We start from the raw sequence: 24,470 nt of genomic DNA, 5'->3' as shown, positions 1-24,470 counted from the left end.
TTCACCTCCACACTGTGTAATCATATGAACCAGTGCACAGTGAACATGGCCCTCTGCTGGACTCAGACTGACACTGTTTCTGGCTGATAAAACTGATTCAGATTCAGTGTAGCACTGATAAGTTAGTCCAATCCTTATTATATTTCAGTATTTATTCAAAATAAATAAAGTAAAAAACTTACTTAGCTAAAATGTATGACTTACAACTAATGTTCCAGATTAAATTATTGTGACTGTGTTCAGTTTAATTCGTATGAAATAAAAACATGAAACATTGGAAGGTTGTTAACAAGCTTGTGACAGAGTGTGACAGTAGAGCTGGCCACAATATGGACCCAGCAGACACCAGATCTGTCTTGGAGGCACTAAATGAGCTGTGTTCTATTACTGAGAGATTGGGCTTTACACTATCAGCTACCTCGGCAGCCCTATATTCCATTTCTGACCATAGATCCTCCTCAGTGTTACACATTGGACCTTTAAATATCATCTGCTGTTTGCATTATTATCTAATATCAATGTGTGGTTGTTTTCTGTTCAGTAGAAACTAAAGTGTTGTTTCTCTTTAGTTCTGACCTCACTGCTGAGCCGCCCAACAAACCAAGGTTAGTGAACTTCTTCTGTGACAGCTGGAAGGTTTAGCCACTGAAGGCTCCATGGACATGAAGCTCAGGCTGTAGTAGACACTGAAGGATATTCCCTCCATGGCTGAGAACTTAGCAGTGATTGCAAACCTCAGGGAAAACTTGATTGACCTCTGATGCTGGGATTAGCATCAGATCCCTGCATCAGAGGCCTGTCTGCTGCCCGGTGGTCCTGAACTCCAGCTGCTGGTACTCACAACTACATTACTGGTCTACAGGTCATCCTCCAGAGCAGCTCGACCTCCGGGTTGTCCTTCTGTTGTTGCCCCGGCGTTAGGGGGTTTCTAGGTGTATCTGTGAAATAATGACAAGGTTGATGATAAGGTCAGACAATATAATTTCATTGCATGTGTGGACAGAATTACTGATACAGTAATACAGTATATACGTATATATGTATATATGTACAGTATACTGCAGGCTGAATGTGAATGATCTACACTGTGAACATTGCACCATATCCCTCTGCTTTATCTGTGAATGTTTGAAATGTGTTATGTTAATTAAGTTGCCTTGTCTTAAATTAAATTCATGCAATATTTACTCACTGTTCCTGACAATGGGAGTGGATTTAGGGCAGGCAGAGGGACAGTGAACAGGAGGAGTTGAAGTGATCAGCAGGCAGTAGCATGAAGGTCGGGAGAGTTTGATATTGTTTCAGTCACTCTGAATAAAGTCACAATATTAAGATGATTTGCAGTTGCCCTCATTGTTTGGGTCTGAGATGTTAGTGCCCCATCTAGTGGCAGTGAACTGTTAATATATAACCTTTAACAGTGATGGTAATAGAATAACAGAATCCTGATGTTATCATAAAGTGAGACGGTCAGCTCCTGCTGGTGCTCACTCTGTCAGTCAGTGTTTGTATCCGAGGATAGTTCCTTAATGCTTCTACATTCAGGATATAGTACTGTGATCCTTCAGCTCTATCAATTATCACTCTCACCTTCCTCTCTCTCTCTCTCTCCTCCCCAAATGAGGACCTCTGATCACCAGGAAGTCAAGAGTGAGTGAGTACACTGCTCTCACTGCCACAGACTCTGTTCATTTCTTCAAACCACAGCTACATGCTACATGCTACATGCTAAATGCATGAACAGAGGAGCTTCTGTAACAGTTTCAGACCTGCAGACTAACAACCTGCTGGTAAACAATGGAATAGCTGCAGTCAGTGTGTGAACTATACCGCGGCTTTCGGGGGGGCTCACTTATATTGGGGGGGCGTGCCTCAGAGCGAGGACTTACTCAAAACACATCCATTATTACGAGCCTGTAGGCAGGGGCGTAGGAATGAGTTTAACATTGGGGGAGACACATATTGGAAACCTGACAGATCCGTTAATGGTTTGAACAGAAATATGTCATAAATTAACTACACTGCAAAACATTCACCAACATACTTTATTCTACTATAAAGATACATTTGTAAAGATAAAGGAAAACACATTTTGAATGGCAGTAATGAACTGATAAATATCAAATCAATTCTTTAATTGCAGGCCTAATCATCCAGTTTTGTAGATTAATAAATAACATATATTGATCAAAATTTGAATTCAAATTTTCTGAATAAAATTTATCTTCTTAGTTGTAAGTTATGCCTCAATGAACAGACACAGATACATGCAAAGGTTAAGGTGAAAGGCAAAAACAGCATCAAGAATTTTAACATATAAACCAACTTGTTTTTACTCTCGAGTGTGATTCCCTTCCACATTCCCACTAACTAACTGGTGTGTGAAGGTAAAGGTAAACGAAAAAGACATTAGAATGGATGTAATGAACTGATAAATATCAATTCCTGTGTAGTTTTCTGTCACAAAGAAAAGTTGGATAGCACTGTACAGTCCTGTATTCAATCATTAGCGTGCCGTGTGATTTTTTCAGTGTCAATTGGCCGTGGCACACAAAAGGTTGAAAAACACTGGCCTAGGCAAAAGAGCCAAAATGTTTTTTCCTCCTGTCATTTGCAGCCACAAATTGCTTGCAAATTGACTTCTTGTCCAGTAAGTTAAGTTTATCCTGATGGACATGACAGACAGCAACATGGTTAAGTCTGTTTTGAGTCATTGTGGACCGGAGCCAAGTTTTGAGCCTGTGGAGGACACTAAAACTCCTCTCTGCCTCAGAGGAGGAAACAGGGACAACCAAAAGCAACCTCACCCGGTTTTCCACTTGCCCAAATAGTCTACATACCTCTACAGGCAATCCACGAATGATCCCTGCAGCCTCTTCAAACAGAGTTTTGTAACTTGCCTCATCTCTTTCGGCCTTGAGTGAGGTCCTAACAACTTGGACAGCAGCCCTCATGCCAGCAATGGTTCTCTTCTGAAAAGAGATATTCAGGCATTCAAGCTCACAAATCACTGCTGAGGCAAGGATGAGACTAGTGATGTCACGATACCAAAATTATTGTTTTTGATACCGATACCAAGTCAAGAATTGCGATTGATACTTTTTCTGTAGCAGAAGAAAATGGAAATATTTAAAATATGATGGTGATGAATTTGTCATAAGAGAGGACCTAAATAGTTTATGTGTGATAGTGACAATAACTTGTGACTAACTTAGCTTCTCTATATGCAGCTAACACTTTACCATAACATTACCATAATCAATAATAGGAAATAATGAGTTAACCTAATGTTATTTAAGCTGTGATATATGGATTAATATAGGCTAATGTTTCCTGTACTTCAACGTCTGATTTCTTTGATGGTTAACTTTATATTTGAGTCCATCATTTCTTACAAGGCGTTTCACAAATACACCTCCTCCTCTGCGGTCTGTGCTCTTTAAATGCTGTAATAACCTCATATAAATAAATCCCTGACAAACATGCACATGCTCTGATTATAATCATATAGCCTATAGATCATTTTAGCTGATGTTTGTATGCTTTATTTTAGCAGCTTGCAAATGATTAACGTTATCTGTGAAAGTTGCGTTTTCAGAGATGTTGAATTATCCGTAGGCAGGCTGTTGGTTAGCCATGAGGATAATGCCCATAGTCAGCCTACTATTTCTCTAGATAGCCTCGTCAAACTACGGTGGTGCAAAATAAACCGTAGCCTACTCATTTGACTTATTTAAGGGCATGAATGTGGTCGTGTTATCTTTCACATACTGTCGGTCTTTAAACTCCTTGTACAACTCAGCGTGTTTGTCGGCCGAGTGTTTCTCCAGGTTGGAGGTGTTGGCTCTCTTTGTTTACATTCGTTTGTAACGTTAGCACTGACGACAAACAGGTCTGGACTTATCGGTAGCTTTGCCCTCACTGTCAGCAAGGTAGGCAAAGTACTTCCATATTTCACTCCTCGCGTCATCTTTTTCTACCAGTCGTGGACCGGCAGCCACAGTATCACTGTGCTCGCACATGCAGCGATCTCGTTACAGTGTTTGTCACATGACAGCTGCAGCTTCTTTGCTGCGTGCGTGAGGAGAAAACACACAGACGTCCATGGGGAGGCACTGGAAGCATGCTGCACACACCAACATGAAATACGTCTCTTACTAATCTGGAACGCGGTCATTCTTAAAAGTATCGATACTATTAAATTTAGGAATCGTGGCGTTTTTAATTTCCGAGAATCGCGATACTTTTGAAGTATCGGTGCACCGTGCAACACTAGATGAGACCCAAAACTGTTTTGCCTTTCCTAAACTGTCCTAGCAGGCCATTAGCAGTAGAGGCAGTATTTGAGGCACCACAAGCCATCTCCTGCAAGCTGGACAGCACTGACCCATACTGTGACAAAACAGCTGTGATGGCTTTTCCCAGTATTGTCCATCTCGTGGGACACAGGGGTTTTATTGCAGTGCATGATGGATTCTCTGCTATTGCTGCATGAATCGCCTTAAACTTCCCTGAATGAGACAAAAGGACTCCAAGCTGGTTGACCCAATCCAATGAGTCTCTGATCAGAACAGAGGCTGAGCAAGCTTTCTGTGTGATTAAATTAGTACAGTGAGCCCCACAATGAACGTAAAGTGCTAGTGGCTTGTTTTATCAGTGCCTGTGCACCAGCATGCTTCCCAGCCATATTAGCTGCCCCGTCATAAGTTTGACCTCGTAAACCATGCCTTGGTAATAGGGTTGCTTGATTGCTTGAAAATTGAAATCACGATTATTCAAACGATTATTTTTTTAAACTTCAGAAACATGCTGCATTTATTGGACATTTGTCAAAAACACTTTGCAAGAAGTCCTCAGTTACACTTTCCTTTCCCCATAAACATTTGTAAGTGTCCTCGTTACCTGTTCAAACGAAAACAACGTGACAGGAGAAGACTGCAACTTGTGTCGCACCCACCAGCGCAAGTATAAATACCGAGTATACCGAGCGCATGACGTGCAGTTCATGCTGCAGGGGAAGGACGGAAAATACGCATGCGCGAAACAGCTTTTTTCTATACAACGTTGCACAAGAGAAAATGAGAAAAAAAAAATCGTTTCCCTCCGATTTTATTAGTTTTGAGATCGTTTGGCCCCAAAATCGTAATCATGGTCAAATTTCGATTAATTGAGCAGCCTTACTTGGTAAGTTTAATCTCAGCAGCACATCTTTAACTACTCCAGCAAGGCTTTTTCCTGTTGTATCAGAAACAGAATACAAACCAATGAACTCTTCATGGGGCTTCAGGTCATTGTCAACATAACGCAGGCAAATACTTTCTTGTTCTTGCCCAGAAATGTCTTGTGTTCCATCCATAATAACTGCATACTGAAGAACTGGTAGATCTCTGATTGTATCAGCTATTCCACTAACAACAGTGTTGCTCATTGTAGACAGAATTTCATTCTGGATCTGTGGACTGATGTAATCTTTCTGGGACCTCTGCAACCATTTGGCTAAAAGGACATCATCCTCTGCCTTGTCTTTCAAGAGTTGATAAAAATTACTGTTTTCATCCTCATGTCCTCTCAAGGCCTGTCCCTGTCGTGCCAAATATTTGATTGAACTCACCAGTTTCCCCAGACAGTGTCTGTTGTCTGCTTGTTGATTTGTCTTAGCACTGGACAACTGCATTTACAGGGTGATTTTCTTGTGCAGTCACAGAGACAGCATGACGGAGGGTATGACTACTTTCATATGCTTTAAATTTTTCAATAGCTTTTTTTTCCAATTTTTGAATCCAGAAGTGATAAAGGCGGGCTCTGATTTTACAGCAAATGGTGTGAGTTTGTCCTGGGAAATTCTCATGCAATAAAAACACAAAACCTCCTTCTGCACTGCATCATAATGTAGCCAGGGAAAGTCCTTGTACCACGGCTCTTGGAAGGAGAGAGTTCTGTTAGACAGGACTTGAGTGTCAATACATTTTGGGTGTGGCTGATATGACTCTGTCCTCTGTCCCCTGACTTCAGTGTCTCTCAGCTGTCTGTCCCTGCTCTGAACACCCTAAAAGGAAAACAGTCACAATGTCACACAATGCGACGAGACTGCAGTTACTACGAGCACCCTAACCCTTTAAGGTTAGGTGAATAAGGTACAGAAAAATACTGATGGGAAAGCTAGTGCAATATTAAAATCATCGTTATATTATTGTGTAAGTTAAACCGTGTTCACTTCTTATCATGTTCAAACCTTCCTCTCATGATCAAACTAAAATCACCTCAGCCTTCATATAGCACCTACCTGCAACTCTGCAGTGCTGCTCTCCCTGCATCACCCTCACCACTGTGAGTGTCCAGCTGAACTTCATCTGATCTCTAATATGAAAGCAGTGGAGATGAATAAGGTATAGAAAAACACTGATGGGAATGTCAAGAACAAGCGAATACACAGACAGACTAACTCCTTTCTAGATGTGGGGATGTGTAACGTTACTCGTTTTCAAGTTACATGGGTACAATCCCGCTTCCCCAACAGTCTGAGCCGCTGAGGGGCGGCCGGTGACGCGACACTGTGTGGCGCTTTCAAAATAAAAGCCAGCGAGTTAAAGATTTCAAAATCAAATTTTTTTCTCCTCCGCGGTTTAATTTTTGGGTGGGACAAATACAACTGTCTCCAATATTGCAGGGGACCCGTCCCCCCCGGTCTTTTTTTCGTTTCCGATGTCTGATTTAAAGGGACGTTTAAGACATAGCGCCCCCACGCTTCAATGGTGAAGACAAGAATTGCAGGCCGGTATCTTTATTAAAGTGAAATAGTGACGCGTCATCCGCAAATCATACATAAAAAATAGCCTAATTTTACACATGATAATACAAAAAAACAAAAAACAAAACAAAAAGGAAATCCATGGGAAAAAACTTTTAGAGACCCCCCCTAAATTTCACAAATCATGTTTTCAGGGGGAGCTCATGTCTCATTAAGGGGGGCTGAGACCCCCCTGGCTCCCCCGTAGTTCACACCCTGGCTGCAGTGATCAGTGGTTACATCCTGGGAGGGCAGGCAGCCCCATCAGCTCTACCGGTCAGCTAGTCCCGTGGTTCCCAACCTTTTTTCCTTGAAGCCCCCCTTTCCTGTGTCCAAGACAAGTCATGCCCCCCCGACCCCAACCCCAACCCACATACACACACTAAATAGGTATTAAATAGCTTAATGAATTTAAATGTGGACCAAAAATATGTTTCAGTTTGGATTATACAGAGTTTTGATTATCCAGTTGGGTGTGTTATTGGGATTTTATAAATGTAATCTTTGTAAATAATAACTTTGGTAACCTCACAACCTCAGCAGACAAACCACATACTGGACCTGTGTTACAGAGATGAACTAATGTCCATCTGACAGGAGCCCCGTCTCCTATATCTCAGTTAAAATCAGTTCCAGAGACATAAAACATTTCTGCAGGTAGAGGATTTCATTGTGAACCGAGTCCAAACACATGCTGCTTTTCAGAGACCAAAAGGTGTGACTGCGTCTGTCCCTCAGTCTGTGTCCACCCTCTGGCTGTGATAGTGACCGGTCCAGGTGAACCCCAATGTGAGCTGCTGTTACTGACATTCGAGGTTGGATGTTTTATAGGCCATTAGTTACAGAAAGCCTGTTTCCTGCTAACAGCAGAGAGAAAACCACAGCACTGATACATAAAGAGGAAGGAGGTGGGCTTTACTCAGTGTGACTGCTAAACTCTAATGTGCTGATCTCAGATGGCCAAGATCTAAAATGGAGGAATCCTCTTTACAGTGGCTGCTGGGTGAGTAAATATCTACTTTTTAACACTTGGATATTCAGTTCCTTTCTGACCATAGATCGTCCTCAGTGTTACACATTGGACCTTTAAATATAATCTGCTGTTTGCATTATTATCTTATATCAATGTGTGGTTGTTTTTTTGTGCAGTAATTTAATTTAACTGCTAATTTCTGCTGATGTCATTTATCCACTGTATAACAACACAATGCCATATACAGTCCTATATATTTATCTTTATTTATCCTCTTTACAGTTCTCTACATTTATCTTATGTGATTTTATTTTCCATGAATTTTAATTTACTTTTATTCTTATCTCTACTTTCTATATTTAGCTAAGAGTTTTATTGTTTATATTATACTGTATTTTTGATGCCTCTTTTATTTTCTTTCTTTCTTTTTTCTGTAAGTGTTTTTGTAAGCTGCTGGAAATCCAATTTCCTTGCAGGAGTCATCCCAAAGGGATCAATAAAGAGAAGTCTAAGTCTGTTCAGTAAAAAGTGTTGTTTCTCTTTAGTTCTGACCTCACTGCTGAGCCGCCCAACAAACCAAGGTTAGTGAACTTCTTCTGTGACAGCTGGAGGATATTTGAAAGTCAGTAAGAAGCTAGTTGCCACAATATCAGCAGGATTAACTATTACAGAAGATCAATAAACTGATCACATTTATAAATCAGACACATGTAGACAGATCCTCTGCTGCGTTTAATGCCAACATATAGAATTCATCAGATCATATCTGAGTTTGAGTCAAAAATCTTCTCTGAAACTCAGACATCAGTTCAGCAGTGAGACATTCTCTCTCTCTCTAACTGCATCTTTCTGTCTCTCCCTCCAGCCTCTCTGACTGTGAGTCCCAGCAGCTCTCAGATGTTTAAAGGACAGTTTGTCTCTCTGAACTGTGAGGAGGACGACAGCTCTGCTGGATGGACACTGAGGAGGAACACAACCAGAGACACCAGGACTCAGTGTGGAGTAACGTGGGGAAGATCAGCTGGTTCTTCTTGTAACATCAGCTTCATCATTACAGAGGACAGTGGAGTTTACTGGTGTGAGTCCAGAGAGGGAGCAACCAGTAACACCATCAACATCAGTGTCACTGGTAAGATCAGACTGCTGTAACTCCCTGCAGTAATAGTAATGGATTACCAGGTCAATAACTAACACAGGGGTTCTACAAGGTGTGAACAGTGAGTCATTCACCTTTTCACTTTGACTGAAATCAAAGTTAAATGTTACCTGAAGAAGAATGAAGGCAAGAAGACAGACAGGTGTACTTCAGGAAGCTCATCCACACTGGGTGGATCCCAGCCTTTCTCCTGAAGATAGTCCTGTTCTATCATTGAGTAAACTGACTCAGAGACATATTTTATGGATAATTCATATTATATTCAATAATATCAATAACAGCAGAGAACAGCTGATAAACTGATCAATGAACACAAACAGTGAACTCAGTAACTGCAGGACGTTTGTAGAAAACCTTGAGATTTGGATGAAGATTGATCAGAGTTTACCCAAATATTCATAAGAATGTTTTCATGTGTTTTTATTTCTTGTATTTACTGAGTCAAGGACAGGACAGTGTGTCTGTGTCTGTGGCTCAGAAAAGGAGGAAAACTAAAACTGAACTGATCTAATTGAGTTTGATGGCAGGAGAGCAGTACACTGCACTGCAGCTCCCTCCTTCATCCCAACCTCCTCCTCAGGGGCTACAGGTTGGGTTTAACTTATAATGTTCAGGAGATGTAGTGTATGGTTATTAGTTGTGTAAAGTTATAACAGGATCCCCTCAGACGACAGCAGTGAGTCAGTTAAAGGCAGAGTGGGTCGGGGAGGGGAAGCTCACTGAGGTGGGTGAACGGCTAGAAAGAGAAATAGTTTGGGACAAAAACAAACATAAACAAACAAACAATAATCATAGTCTGTTTGTAAAATACATTGGACCAGAGAAAGTCATAAATGATGTATTCATAATCATCTAATGATATTTCCACTAGTTTGTCAAATGTACTTTATATCTATCGGTACACTTCTTTGAGAGAGACTTTTGTTTATTCAGCATCTCATGTAAATGTTTTTGTCTTTATTCTGTCTCTGTGTTGAGGTGGACCAGTGATCCTGCAGAGTCCTGTCCTCCCTGTGATGGAGGGAGATGATGTCTCTCTGCACTGTAAAACAAAGACCCCTCCCTCCAACCTCACAGCTGCTTTCTATAAAGATGGCTCCCTCATCAGGACTGAGCCTACAGGTCACATGACCATCCACCATGTTTCCAGGTCTGATGAAGGCCTCTACAAGTGTCACATTGGCAGTCATGGAGAGTCTCCACCCAGCTGGATCACTGTCACAGGTGAGGAGGTTACAGATAACTCTACTGCAGCACTAACAAGGACAGCAGTGATTGTTCACAATGTGACAACCTTTCTAACGTTACAGCCAGCAGAGAAAGTCAGTGTTCAACAGCTACATAACCGTTTGATATGTAATCTACATAAACCAAGCTGGGTCAAATGTTTCAGTAGAAAAAGAGGATCAGAACTAACAGGAGCAACTTCACTTTCTTTATTTAATCTTATTACTTTCTGAAAAGTCAAACCACTCAATGTGTTTTACATTTATTTTATTTTCTGTGCTTTAATTATGATTTCCTGTTCATTTTAGAGAAACCCACCACTACATCTCCCCCTACACCCCCTATACTTCTGCTTCCCCCCTCTCTTCCCCCCTCTCTTCCTCCTATTATTCTGTGGTGTGGTTCTACTGGTTGTAGTGGTTCTACTGGTTCTACTGGTGAGACGATGCATCCAGAGGAAACATAAAGGTTAGACTCAGACACAAAAAGACAACCATGTCCTACAGTTCACATTTAAAATGACATTTTACTGTTGGTATTTCAGAACTGAGTCTACAGATAATCAGTTTAAAGTTTAAATGTTCAACTCTTACTATTAATTATTACATTCACATTCTCAACACAGGTCCATTTATTTTAGTGCTGGAGCTTTTGATTGAATCTGACCTCAGTGTAAAATATTTGTTGGTTCGTTTCAGCTGCTGCAGCAGGTGGAGGCGATGACATCACAGATGGTGTCACATACAATGACAAAATATTGCGTCACCTACAACAGCCAATCAGACGCAGACGAGGTAATGATGTTTTATTGATTTTATTTTTAGGGACAATATGGAAAATGAAGTGAGGACATTTTTAAACAATGATGTTAGAAATCATGTTCATCAACATAAATACAATGTAAAATCAATGCTTTTCACTTCCTAAACACTGTAGTGAGATATATTGTAGTTCTATTTTAGTTGATGATAGTGTGTGTTGTGTGTGTTGTGTTGTGTGTGTGACTGTGTCTGTTTGGACCCTGCGGTGAATCTGTTAACAGAAGCTCTGTGGTCGTCCAGTTTCCTGTTTCTGATGAAAACAACTCAGCTGAACGTTGATCTGCTCATGTTTCACTGCAGGACTGTTCATTTAAATAAAGACACCATGTCAATAAATAACTGCATATTTACACTGTCTGTACATTCTGCTCACATTAACTGTTAATACGTTTCACTCTTTACAGTGAATAACCTGCAATCTGCAAATGTATTCATTGATATCATTTTGTTGATCTTCACAGTCTTGTTACACCAACATTATATATATTACTATTTACATCCAAATGTTAAGTCACATTTGGATCTTTTGGATTTCACATTAAATAAATGTATAATAATAGAGTTAATATAATTGTATAGTTTGTGTGACAGGTTGACAGCTCTCCTCCACTTGTGTTTGGTCTCTTTTCAAATTTCACAGCAAAGCTTTTAAATGGAGCTCTATGGCACAGAGGAAGGAGATATATCAGACTGTGATACACACAGTAGCAGTTAGTGGATACAGTCAGTGTTCGTTTGAGTCTGAAAATGAAGACAAATATAAAAAATCTCTAGATTTATACTTTAAGAAAAGTTTAAGAAGTCCTTGTTCAAAGTAAGATTTAAGGCAGCGTATATAAGAGGAGACAGACACTTTACTACAAACTGAGCTTTAATATAATATATAATAATATATATATATATATATATATATATATATATATATATAATATATATAAGTTTAGTTGTTTTTCACTCTGAATATCAAACAGCAGCAGCTTCCTGTTTCCATTGGACTGAACTCTGACTCTGGTGAGGTTTCTCACTATATTCTGGTCTGCTGTATCTGATGGTGATGTGTTTGTCTGTTTGTGCCTTGTGGTCAATGTGTCAACCACCTTTAATAGAAGAGAGCAGCGCTGTGGTCGTCCAGTTTCCATTTAAATGTGTTCTTTCATGTTTCACAGGAGTGGTGTTCAGAAGAAAACAGCCTGTAAAAACCTGCTGCCCTTTATAGAGTCTGTAACAGATCTTATTATAATGCTATATGCAGATGATTTCATTACTTGTACAGCAGTAGTATTGATACTCTTCATCTTACAGGTGTTGCAGTGCTACCTGTAGTGCTAACACTAGCAGTAACAGTATCAGCTGTACTACCTGCAGTAATATAATGTGTATGTTGTTTTCCAGACACTGATTCAGTTGCAGTTTACTCCGCAGTGAGAGGAGTCTTTAAGGCATCACAACAAACAGGATGAGAGGTACCGCTGCTCTTTATCTATGAATGCTGGACAGAGCTAGGCTAGCTGTTTGCCCCTGCTGCCAGTCTTTATGCTAAGCTAGGCTAACAATGTCCTGACTTCAGCTCCATACTGAACACACAGACATTAGACTGATATCAATGTTCTCATCTCACTCTCATAAAGAAAGAGGATAAGATCATTCCCCACCATGTTGAAGTATTCCTTTAAAGAGATATGGGTGATAGTAATGAAAGACACAAGGATCTATAAACCAGGTTCACATTGTAACAGTGGGTCCCAACCTGGGGGGTCACCAAAGCTTCACGGGGGGGGTTGAGGGCTGTAAGAAAACTATACACATATGGTTGATAGGTTGTAATTGGACAGCACTACAGATGTTTCACTAAAGTCTTTATTATGTTAAACATTCATTCAATATTAATGCAACCTGATTGAATCTGGAGTTTGACAGCAGTCAGCAGTTCCTGAGAGCTCGTCAGGGTAGAAGTTGTTGTGTGTTGTTCCTCATTGAGTTTGTTTGTTTGTGTTCAGAGTTTCCAGCAGAGCCAGAGGTCGTCTACTCTTCACTGAGGTAGACCTTCACACCTTCAACCAGTCCAACCACTGATGTCCAGCTGGCCTCTAACTGGTCCCCAGAGACTCTCAGTACTTCCATTACTTTCATTGTGTTATCTTTAAAGTATAATTAGACTCATGCAGCTACAAACAGACAAACAGCTCACATTTAATTATTTTTCATTTGTCTTTTTTGGTGCAAAAAAAAAAAGTTATACTATTATTATTATATTTATATTATATTTAAGTTTTAAAAGTATTTCAGCAGGATGCACAAGAACAAGATATTACTCACTATGTTAAACTGTCATTCTTCTATTTCTGAACAGAATCTAATAATAACTATCAGCTGTTTTATATTTAATGTAAGCATATTGCTGTTATTGATATTTCTGTTTTTGGATCAATAAACTTTATTCTTGTTGTTCTGCTGTGGTTCTGTAGGTTTCACAAAGCTGTCTGATGGAAACTTTGACTTGTTCTGGTTGGTTGTGGCTAACCGATACAAACCTCTCTTCAGTGCTGATAAAGAACAAACAAAGTAAACCTCAACCGCAGACTATAAACAGCATGAACATCATTCAGCTTCAGTACAGACTGTCTGTTTGAAGAGTTTGGATTCTTTAGTCAGTGAACGGCTGAGAAGATTCACTCTGTAAAGTTTCTTCTCTCTCAGTTTAGACTTGTGTTGATCATCATGAGTAACTGGAGCTGCTTCCACCTGACAGAAATATTATATATCAGTTCCTGCAGAGCATCATGAAGTATTTATGAGTTTGTTTAAACACAGAATCAACTCAGTAGAGTAGTAACTTTCCTGCAGAGCTTTTCTCCTTCTAATGAGCTCCCTCTCAGCTCCACCTCTCTTCCTCCTTTACTGTGCTCTTCCTCTCCACACTGCTCAGCCCCGCCCACTCAGACAACCACGCCTCCTCCATCACCCCCACTCTCTTCCCCTGCAGCCTCGCCTCCTGCCTCCACCTCCTCCAGCTTGTGTTCATACTGCTCTGCCACCTAGTGGTGTTCTGTCTGTACTGCATCTCCACTGTCCTCATGGTGTCTGTATATGGACAGAGAGCCACAGGTAACCCTCATCAATCAATCAACCAATCAATCACTCTGGTGTTGATGATTGACAGCTGTGTAGGAAATTAAAATGACTTTAAATCACATTGTTATTTAAACTACGGAAATAATGTGCAGAGGAACATCTACTGGTGGTCTGTGTGTCTGTAGTTTTTATACTATACATTAATGTTAAAGTAAAGCAGCAAAGATGTGATCATTCATAACTTTCCATGTAGGCTGGCAAACAACCTAAGATGGAAATATGTATAAACTGAAATAAATAAGTGATTAGAAACTCAGAACAAATCTGGAATCAGGTTTACAGTGATCTCACATTTTTGTGTCATGGTTTTGGGTTTTAGTTTAATTGATCAGTGTCACATGTGTCTTCCTGATTAGTCTCACTTGTGCCTCCTTATCCCTCCCTCATTAATGTATTCAGGCTTTAGTGGAGTTTCATTCGTAGCTCTACTCCCCCTCATATACTTGCCCTCTGCCTTGGTATTATATAACAGCATATGTCACACAGAGGCCACTTGGGAAGCAGAGGGACAGTGTGTGGGATTTTAATGGAACTGATACTATCATGGATTAGGGTAACAGTGCTATAGTGCTTCTTACAAATCTTCAGAAAAAAAAACAGAAAAGCAATCTGATCTGTGATAAGCTCATTTACATTAATGTGTAACCTGAAATGTTGATCAATCATGGTTCCCACACCTCCTGGAAAACCTGGAAATTTAGAGAATAGTTTTCCACTCATGGAAACACCTGGAAATTGATTAAAACAACCAAATATCCTGGAAATAATTTATTTTGTCCCAGAACATTTTTACTGTATTTTAGCCCCTCCCTCAGATCTTCAACGTAACCCTGGGGGTGTATTTAAGCTTGACTGTTGTGTGTACATGCTTGTCACTTGTGCGTGTGTCTAATGATGGGAATGTTTTCTCACAGTATTTGCACTTTAGGGTTTCTCTTCAGGAAGGATCATTTCATGGTATCTAAAAAGGTTAGGTTATTGCATTGTGATGTTAATTTAAATAACTCAGGTTACTGTATTAACTGTAATCTTTCAGACAGTGCTAAGGTGATGTTAGTTTAATGTTATGCTTCATATAGACACCGTCTTTACATGCAACTAACTCCTTTTTAATGGCACTGTTGATCTATGATCACACACACACATATTCGGCCTAAACCTCAGCACACACATGAGGAGGGGAACTCAAACCCTCTCACTCCTCCATACTCTTGGTCTCTGATCAACACATGTTTCATACATTGAAACATCTGGTCAGAGGACAAAGGACACACACCTTTCCTACCAACCCCCAATGCGCACACACACACAGACACACACAAACACACACACACACACACACACACACACACACACACACACACACACACACACACACACACACACACCTTTTTCCTCTAGCTGAGTTCCTATAAGTTATTTTGTATATAGTGTATTTTCCTCTGTTTGCTTTTATTATATCTCTTTAATAAATGCTTGTGTTTATAAATGCTGGCCCATTTAATTTTGTACAAGAGTAAGTGATACCAACCGCTTCTATGTAGAACTCCAAAGCTCCCACTTTAACTATTAATAATGATTTTGGTTGTAGTTATTCATTTAATTATTAATCTGACTTCTGAATCAATAGTTTAGTGTATTTTTATGAGACTGATCAATCGATTATTGGTTATCGTTTCCCTTATTTAAGGGTGGTGCCCCGAGGATCTTTAATATTAATTAAAGTCATTTTCTATACTGGAGAGAGGTGGAGCTGAGAGGAAGAAGAGCTGTTAGGAGGAGAAAAGGTCTCTAAAATATTTTTTCCATTCTTTTCTATTTTTCTGTATCTTCATCACCGTGGATCATGCATATCATTAGATGTCACTAATTGTTGATTGATGATTCATGCATAAGGCTGGTATAATTCATTTTAATAAAGATGCCAGTATGCATGCTATTCTTACCACTGAAGGTGGACCTTTAACTCTACTCATGCCTCTCTTCGAGACATGTGTACGCCCACCTTCACCCTCACACAAGACATAACATCACAACTACCCTTCCTCAGATGCCTTAAATATCCTAAATCAATATGTCTGTTCAGTGTTGAGCAGTTGAGTCAGTTCCACTGATCTCTACACAGTATAAACACTAAAGAATGCAGATCTTAATACATGTTTGTTGGATATTTTAGTGTGATATTGCCATTGTTATTATCACTATAGTAGTAGTAGTATTGGATGTATTAGTATTATTATTATTATTATCATATTGACTCCATCGAGCTGTGAAAGCCAACTGACAGCAGGTCCTTGCTGTGATCTGGTTGTTATCTGGTTGTGATAAGGAAGTAACCATGGAAGAATTGGAACCATTGGTGTAACCCTACATATGTTTGGTGTGATAAAACAGCATACTGTATAGTGTATCCAGGAGTTTGTCAGTCTGTGTCCAGTATGAACAGGAAGATTACAGCAAGAAGAATCTGCTTCAATGTTCATATGGACACCTGATATATCTAATGTGTCAGCTGACTCAGTTTGAGCTCTTCATGATGTTTCTGAAGAAAATCAGGACCTGATGAGAGAAGAAACTTTACAGAGTGAATCTTCTCAGCCGTTCACTGACTAAAGAATCCAAACTCTTCAAACAGACAGTCTGTACTGAAGCTGAATGATGTTCATGCTGTTTATAGTCTGCGGTTGAGGTTTCATTCTTTATCAGCACTGAAGAGAGGTTTGTATCGGTTAGCCCCAACCAACTCAGAACAAGTCAAAGTTTCCATCAGACAGAACAACAAGAATAAAGTTTATTGATCCTGCAGAGAAACAAGTTCACTGCTGCTACAACGAGAGTCCCAAAACAGAAATAAAAATAAACATAACAAAACAACTGATAGTTGTAAATGGATTCTGTTCTGACTCAAACATTTATCTATCTAGAGGATATCAAGGATATCTTCTCTGTGGTTTGTTTCCATAGCCGGTCTGTTCCGACTGAAACTGCTGTTTTTATCATCTACATCGATGAATTAAGGATTTATTTCCACCAGACCAGAGTTGTTGATTGTTGGAAACACTAACAGAGATGATTTTATTGAGTTTAATCTTGTTTCTGTCCCTTTTGAATTGTATGTTATGAGGTAGAATAACAGGTTTTGTTAATAGAGTCTGTTGAGCTGTAGTGCCTATTGTTTTGGTCTGAGATGCTGTAGCTCCAATGTGCCATCTAGTGGCAGTGAGTTTCATATATATAACCTTTAAAGGCCAGGACACACCAACCCGACGGCCGACCGTCAGCAGAAAAGCAGTTGGACTGATCAGTCGGCTCCCTTCTCCCCGAGACCTAGTAAACACAGCGCACGCTGTTGTCAGTCATTGTTTTCATCAGAGAGTGTTGATAGTAGTCAAGAAGAATCGTTATTGTCATTACTCGCTGAACGGAAAATACGATGGCTAATAATAACAAGATACTGGCGTTGTCAGCTGTTTATCTAGTATGTTTACCATCGTCACTTCCAGTTTTCTCGTGCACTCACTGATTCGGTAGTCAAGGGCTAGCACTCCACCAATCAGATTGGTCATTGGTCATTCTACATGTCGAATCGGCCAAAATGAACGCCAAAGCTGACGGCGGCACGGGACACACCGAACCGACTTGAGTCACCCGACTGTCCTACGGCGTCCACCGGCCGATAATCGGGTCGGTGTGTCCGGCCTTAACATATACAATAGGAAACAAAATAAATGAAAGTACTGGGAGTCTCTGGGGACCAGTTAGAGGCCAGCTGGACATCAGTGGTTGGACTGGTTGAAGGTGTGAAGGTCTACCTCAGTGAAGAGTAGACGACCTCTGGCTCTGCTGGAAACTCTGAACACAAACAAACAAACTCAATGAGGAACAACACATAACAACTTCTACACTGACAAGCAGGAACTGCTGATGAGTTTCAAACTGACAGGTTATTAAAAACATATAATTGGTTGCAAAGAATCATCTGTAACACTGTCCAATCAAGAGAAATTAGCCATGTAAACAAGAAGTCACTGTAGTGTCACAAGCTGTAATACGTCTTTGTCAGTCTATAGAGGGCCAAATCAAAACGGGAACTTCCAGGTTATATTCCAGAAGTGAGAAAACATCATTCAAAATCATATTGACCATTGTAACAACATTAATAACTAAGAATCCAGTAAGGCACGAGACTTCGTGTTTAGTTAAGATGATGGTTTATATAAAGAACCTCTAGCATTCCCCACAGGAAGACAGCTTTACCTCTTGTCCTGTTTGGTCTCTTGTCTTTGATGACTATTTGTCCATAACTGACATCTTCTGCTCTTCTCACTGCTGAGTAAACTGCAGCTGGATCACTCTCTGCAAAACATACAATTATCTTAAACCTGCATTCTTTCTCATGGCCAGCAGGAGGCAGCTCCTCCTCTTCCATACAGAATGATGTTCATTTAGTAAGTTATGATCCCATTTAGAGTACAATAGACCATAAAGTAGGGTATGCTTTAGGGCAGCCAGCTCGAACTCTGCTGTGGATTTGGTGGGAGGGGGTTAGCGGAGTGATACATGTGGCAGACAAACATGAAAGGTTTTCAATGTTCAAGTTACCTAAGGCTGACAGTGCTTCTGATGACTTAAAAATCTGTAAATTGAGTGGCCACCTCATTTCAGTCCAATCTTATTAAACCTTATGTCCCATTCTGTGCTCTCCATTACCAGAATACTGCTCTCCCATATTTCCCCAGAGAACTCATCTGGCTACAGGGTCTGCCCCCTTCTTCTGGAATAATCTCCCTGCTGACGTCATACAATCTCACTCCGTAGACTCTGTAGATTTTTTTGCCTTTTAATTAACTCGTAATTAGTGCTATTCTCAGATTAGTTTAAGAGTCACACACTGGTTATCTTTCGGTGAGTTGGTCTCAGTCTCTGTGAATCTCTTAACCCAAGTACAAGTAAACCCACAGTTTGTTCTGTACACTCACCAAGACTATAGTGAGAAACCTCATCCGCTTCAGACCACAGTTAGCTGGAATCAACAAGAGGAAGTTGCTGCTGTGGTTTGATATACAGAGTGAAAAAACAACCGAGAGGCTCATCGACTCTGGTGATATTCTATATATATTTATATATGTTCAGACTCAAATCATGTTGTGTATAATATATCTACTTAGAGGTATTGGATAGTTGGACTAGTGGATCAGAGCCTGATATATCTTATTCCTCTGTGCCATAGAGCTCTATTGTTGTCCAAAAACTACAAGAGCCAGAAATGTGCATTTATCTGCCACTGAAAAATAGTCCCCAACAAACGCACTATTTCCTGCTGTTTGTTTGATAAAAACTACAACTCTTTTAGGAAATGACCTAACCTATTTTTCAGGGACACGAAACAGGAAACTGAACAACGACAGAGCTGTTTCTGTTAACACATTCACCACAAGGTACAAAAGTATCACACGTTTTGTTAATTTTGAGGGACATGTTCTCCAAAATATCCTCATTTTATAAAACTGCCCTCACTTTCCAAAGTGTCCTCTCAAGGTCTAAAACTCATATTGGTCCTCACAAAGATGCAAGAACAAGAACGCACACAGTCACTGTCCCGAGGAGAAAAATCAATAAAACCATCATTACCTGTGATCCGTCTGATTGGCTGTTGTTGCTGACGTGATATTTCAGTGTATGTGATGTCATCCAGGATGTCACCACCCCCACTTTCTACTTCAGCAGCTGGAACGAACCAAAATAATCAGATCAGATTTAAATTAATTTTAATCTCGTTTTAAAGCCAAAAGAAAATCAAAAGCTCAAGAGCAAATGAAATGGACCTTCTGAAGATACTGGTACCATATGACACTAGAAGACCTAAGGCATTCATTGGAACCAACCAACTCATGCTAGCTTGTTGGGAAGGGGGCTAAATAACACTATTGTAGTTTTTGGTTTCAGTTAGTTATTTACTAACATATACTTTTATGTTGAGTCTTTCCTTAGGAGTCTTGTTTAACTTCATTTCCTGCCCTGCCCCGGTTCACCTGTGTCTCGTCTGAACAACAGCAATATAATTTATGGGGAGAAAGGGAAGATATTAGACTTAAGGAAACAGTTTGTAATTAGAGTGGAAACTTGTTTGTAGACTCCAGTTCTAAAATGTAAAAAAAAATGTAAATGTCAAACCCCTTCTTTATCTTTTTGTATGTCTGTCTGTGTCTAACCTCTAGGTTTTCTATGGGTGCATCGTGTCACCAGTAGGACCAGTAGAACCAGTAGAAGCAGAACACAGACAGATGGAACAGCAGACCACAACACGAAGGGAGAAAGAGAGGGGGAACCAGAATCAGAGTGGGGTGAGGCAGATGGGGTTGAAGGAGAACTTGTGGTAGTTGATTTCCCTAAAATGAACAAAAAATATATATATTAAAACAATATTATAAAATAAATAAATAAAATAACATTTATTTTTTATATGGACAATACATTCAGAAAATAATACGATTGAACTAAGAAACTGAAGTTGCTCCTGTTTGGATCATTCTTCCTCCATGAACTCAAACTTCACTCAGGGTTTTGTTTTCCTGGTTTGAATTCAGAACTTTACAGCAGCTGTTAGTTTGAGAATAATCTGTGAGCTCCTCACCTGTGACAGTGATCCAGCTGGGTGGAGACTCTCCATGACTGCCAATGTGACACTTGTAGAGGCCTTCATCAGACCTGGAAACATGGTGGATGGTCATGTGACCTGTAGGCTCAGTCCTGATGAGGGAGCCATCTTTATAGAAAGCAGCTGTGAGGTTGGAGGGAGGGGGTCTTTGTTTTACAGTGCAGAGAGACATCATCTCCCTCCATCACAGGGAGGACAGGACTCTGCAGGATCACTGGTCCACCTCAACACAGAGACAGACTACAGCATTTCATCCATTTACACACAGCTTCATCAACACTAACTCCACAGTCTGATCTTACCAGTGACACTGATGTTGATGGTGTTACTGGTTGCTCCCTCTCTGGACTCACACCAGTAAACTCCACTGTCCCATGTGGTGGTGAAGCTGATGGTACAAGAAGAACCAGCTGCTTCTCCCCAGTCTTTTCCACACTGAGTCCTGGTGTCTCTGGTTGTGTTCCTCCTCAAGGTCCATCCAGTAGAGCTGTCGTCCTCCTCACAGCTCAGAGAGACAGGGTCTTCTTCAAACATCTGAGAGCTGCTGGGACTCACAGTCAGATGAGCTGGGGGATCATGGGTATTTGGGTGAAATACCATGCTTAGACAGATTGTTGTATTTCTGATAATAACCTTGTGAGTTTCTCTATGAATTCATTATGACACTAGCTCAGATAACTGGTAGAACCAAACAAACCTCTGTACCACACTGTCGTAAAACTACACGCCTCCCTGTTTTTGTCTTATGAATCTTATTAAGCTTAATCTCAGTTTATTGTTCGTCCAGACAAATGACGTTGGAGGTGTGTCCTTGTTTATCTAATATAGGTATATATCAGAAGCCTAAACTTTTAAAGCAACCAATGATACCACCAAAGAATTTTACTAACCTTTGGTGGATATGCAGCACAGAAACAAGGTCAGCACTGAAGAGAAAGGACACTCAGGTTGGTTTGAGCTTAAATGGAACCGGATCAAAAGGTTAAGAAATCGAAACCTACTATTTGAGAAATCTGAGATACTCTCCTCCTCAACGTTTGTGCTTGTGTGAAGTCTTCCTCACATTATTACATGAAACAGAAATGCCATATTTCTATCACATCCCCACATGGTCCTGAGATTCTATAGCTTCAGTTTGTGTGCAGTTAATTCCAGTGATGAGGTGTTAGTGGAAAGATGTGCTTTCTAGAGCTGAGTATGATAGTCCAGTGGTTTATGTGGCAGCAGCATGAGCCTATAGGATGTCTCTATAATCCACTGTAGACAGTGAGGTTTGTATGGTTTCTTCAGACAAAGAACTGAATAAAGGAATCCAATTAAAACTTTTCAGCAAGATGTTCAACTATGCTGCTTTTTCTCAAGCTAGTTGTCATCCAAGGACATATTTTCCACTGGGGTTGAGGGGAATGTCCCCCTCATTTCTCAAATCCTATTTTTGATTCTGATTTAGTGGACATCCAGCTCTGCCTCCTGAGCCACCTTAGCAATATGTCCCTGGTCATTGTGGGAGAGTCTGGTCATGTACATTGAGAGCAAGGAGGAAGTGGGAAGGTAAGCAGGCAGGTCAGTTAAATAACTGGGTTTATTACAGGCCTGTGACTGATACTGGAATTTCCCCACCAGAGTATTTGAACTATTGCTGTTCAGATGTAAAGAACATTTCAACCAATGTGACAGAAAATGCTTCTCAATTACATGACCTACCCAAGAAGATGGAAATGGAGTGTAAGGCGTTTACAATTCTGCCTGATTTCAGGCAATTAGACATTTAACATTTGCTCACAGCTCAGCTCTTACATCTCATCCTCTCATCATCCCGTCTACTCAGAAGAACAACAGAAGAAGAAAGATTTCACTTACGGAGCAGACATTGTAGAGATGCTTCCTTCATCGTCTTACTAAATCATTGGTGATCAGCTTTCTTACACGAGTCAAACCAAGTGAAGCCCACCCGCTTCCTCTCTCTCCGTCTGTGAGTCTCTTTGTGGGTTTTTTCTGTCTACAGTGTCACACACACACACACACACACACACACAGAGGTGTAGGATAAATAACTCAAGTATTCACACATTTTACTTAATGTACCAAAAATAAAGTTTACAAAGTTAACTCTCTGAATATTTATGTTAACACATGTAATTATTACATGTTTAAATATTTGAATAGTTACAATAATCTTCTGAATCTGTCGTCCTATATTCTGATTGGTTAGTTGAGTCACATGTGGGTTATGATCGAGGAAGTGTTGCTGTGAAGCTGAAGGTTTTCTGTTGGAGGTGCAAACACTCAGCGTGCTGTGGAAACTGTCAGGACTTGTGGTCACACGCAATGGTGATTCTGGGGGGTGGCCTGGGGTGGCCGGGGCCACCCCTGAAAGCTCATTGGCCACCCCTGTGGCCACCCCAGATCTGATTGGTAATTGGTCAAGTTCGTCAACACAAGAAACAAGAGAAATGCTGTCAATCAATGATGACAGCTGATCAACTGATTTAGGGCCAGTTTTACAGTTTTAACTAACACAGTAATGGTCGTACTGAGGCTGTTAGAGCTGACGTTTGGCCATGCAGGTCAGGTGACCCATGAGATGAGCACGCTGCACCTGCTGCTGGTCCGTGAACCAGGAGGACGGTCACAGTTACAACATCAACAATACAACAACAATAAAAACGCTGAAATCTGTCGATTAGTTTAATGTTACGTTTTATCGTAGTTCCCTCTGAATGTGGAGGAAAACTTTATCTAGCACTAAAGGTCCAACTACACTGCACTGGTTAGCTTAGCAGCCTGCAAACCAAGTTAACCATTGAATGTTAGCATTTAGTTTTTTAATTGTTATTTGGATACCGCCATGAAATATGAAACGCTATTTTCTGGACTGAAGACTGAGGGTGTTTTTTGCAGATGTGTGTGTTCAATAGAGCTAATGTTTTATTTTTGGCCAACCAGTGTGTGAAATATAGGGTGACAGTCTAGATTTAAGTAGCTATAACACAAGAACAAGCTGTGACTTTTTTATTTGCTCTGTGCTTTAAGGGCTGTTTAGAGACATTTTTCTCTTGCAGATAAAGGACTTTTTGTTTGTATCAATTAGCTCATCTTCACAGTTCACATGTTTTTAGACGTTTAAATAGGCAGAGGCAGAGCAAATTGCATTCAAATGCCACAAATGCTTGAGATGCAATATGTGTTTATTGTGTTATTAAAAGTGAGTGGTAAGAGTGGTAGTTATGTAAAAATAAACCTTTGTAGAATCTACAAATAGACATAATTAGGCACATTGTTGACACCTCCTTTCTTTTTGACATTTTAATGGAGTCAAAGCTGTTTTTTAAGGCGTTCCAGAGCCCCACCAACACCTGTATTTTGCACACTGATTCTAACCCAATTTGACAATGATCCTGCTTGACGTTTGTAGTTATAGCTATTGTTTCAAAGTGAATTGACTGACTGATTGATTGAGTGATTGATTGATTGATTGATTGATTGGTTGATTGATTGATTGATTGATTGATTGATTGAGTGAGTGAGTGAATTACATTTCCCTCAGGGATATTAAGAGAATTGTTATGAAGAGAAGCAGAGATATTCAGAGCTTCTTCAAAAAAAAAAAGCTTCTACCAGCAGCAGTGAAAAGGCTCAGTCAGGTCAGCAGCCTAGTACAGCAGTAGTGATGAAGAGGAGTCAGCTCCTCCTGCACAGGATGGTAAGTCATGCTT

The 24,470-nt window shown here is 40.2% G+C and overlaps 3 protein-coding genes and 1 long non-coding RNA gene across 7 annotated transcripts in view; 2 read left to right on the top strand and 2 right to left on the bottom strand.

Moving 5' to 3' along the window:
* Positions 1–6,676, bottom strand: part of LOC127360969 (uncharacterized) — a 29,446-nt gene extending 22,770 nt beyond the window's left edge. The window contains exons 1-3 of the long non-coding RNA XR_007883985.1: positions 6,284–6,676; positions 2,841–2,972; positions 6–938 (exon numbers count right to left, since the gene is read on the bottom strand). This is a non-coding gene — a long non-coding RNA (uncharacterized LOC127360969). The remainder of the gene's footprint in view (positions 1–5; positions 939–2,840; positions 2,973–6,283) is intronic.
* LOC127360958 (low affinity immunoglobulin gamma Fc region receptor II-like) overlaps positions 1–22,753 on the bottom strand; it is an 81,718-nt gene extending 58,965 nt beyond the window's left edge. Inside the window, exons 1-3 of one of the 2 annotated variants that reach the window (XM_051395513.1) lie at positions 22,615–22,733; positions 21,645–21,680; positions 21,057–21,320 (exon numbers count right to left, since the gene is read on the bottom strand). In XM_051395513.1, coding sequence (XP_051251473.1) covers positions 21,057–21,320; positions 21,645–21,680; positions 22,615–22,645 — 331 coding nt within the window. In that variant the 5' untranslated portion in view covers positions 22,646–22,733. Of the gene's footprint in view, positions 1–21,056; positions 21,321–21,644; positions 21,681–22,614 lie in introns of both variants that reach the window. The other variant, XM_051395515.1, reaches the window with a different exon arrangement.
* LOC127360964 (butyrophilin subfamily 2 member A1-like) overlaps positions 1–24,470 on the top strand; it is a 141,862-nt gene that overhangs the window by 83,941 nt on the left and 33,451 nt on the right. The window lies entirely within an intron of this gene.
* Positions 7,643–24,470, top strand: part of LOC127360960 (Fc receptor-like protein 3) — a 66,663-nt gene continuing 49,835 nt past the window's right edge. The window contains exons 1-4 of one of the 3 annotated variants that reach the window (XM_051395522.1): positions 7,649–7,790; positions 8,306–8,341; positions 8,626–8,889; positions 9,895–10,140. In XM_051395522.1, coding sequence (XP_051251482.1) covers positions 7,760–7,790; positions 8,306–8,341; positions 8,626–8,889; positions 9,895–10,140 — 577 coding nt within the window. In that variant the 5' untranslated portion in view covers positions 7,649–7,759. Of the gene's footprint in view, positions 7,791–8,305; positions 8,342–8,625; positions 8,890–9,894; positions 10,141–24,470 lie in introns of all 3 variants that reach the window. The other 2 variants (XM_051395520.1, XM_051395519.1) reach the window with 2 other exon arrangements.

This window comes from Dicentrarchus labrax, unplaced genomic scaffold (genome assembly GCF_905237075.1).
Source record: "Dicentrarchus labrax unplaced genomic scaffold, dlabrax2021, whole genome shotgun sequence".
Classification (NCBI taxonomy): domain Eukaryota; kingdom Metazoa; phylum Chordata; class Actinopteri; family Moronidae; genus Dicentrarchus; species Dicentrarchus labrax.
This window is presented reverse-complemented; position numbering and strand designations above follow the sequence as displayed.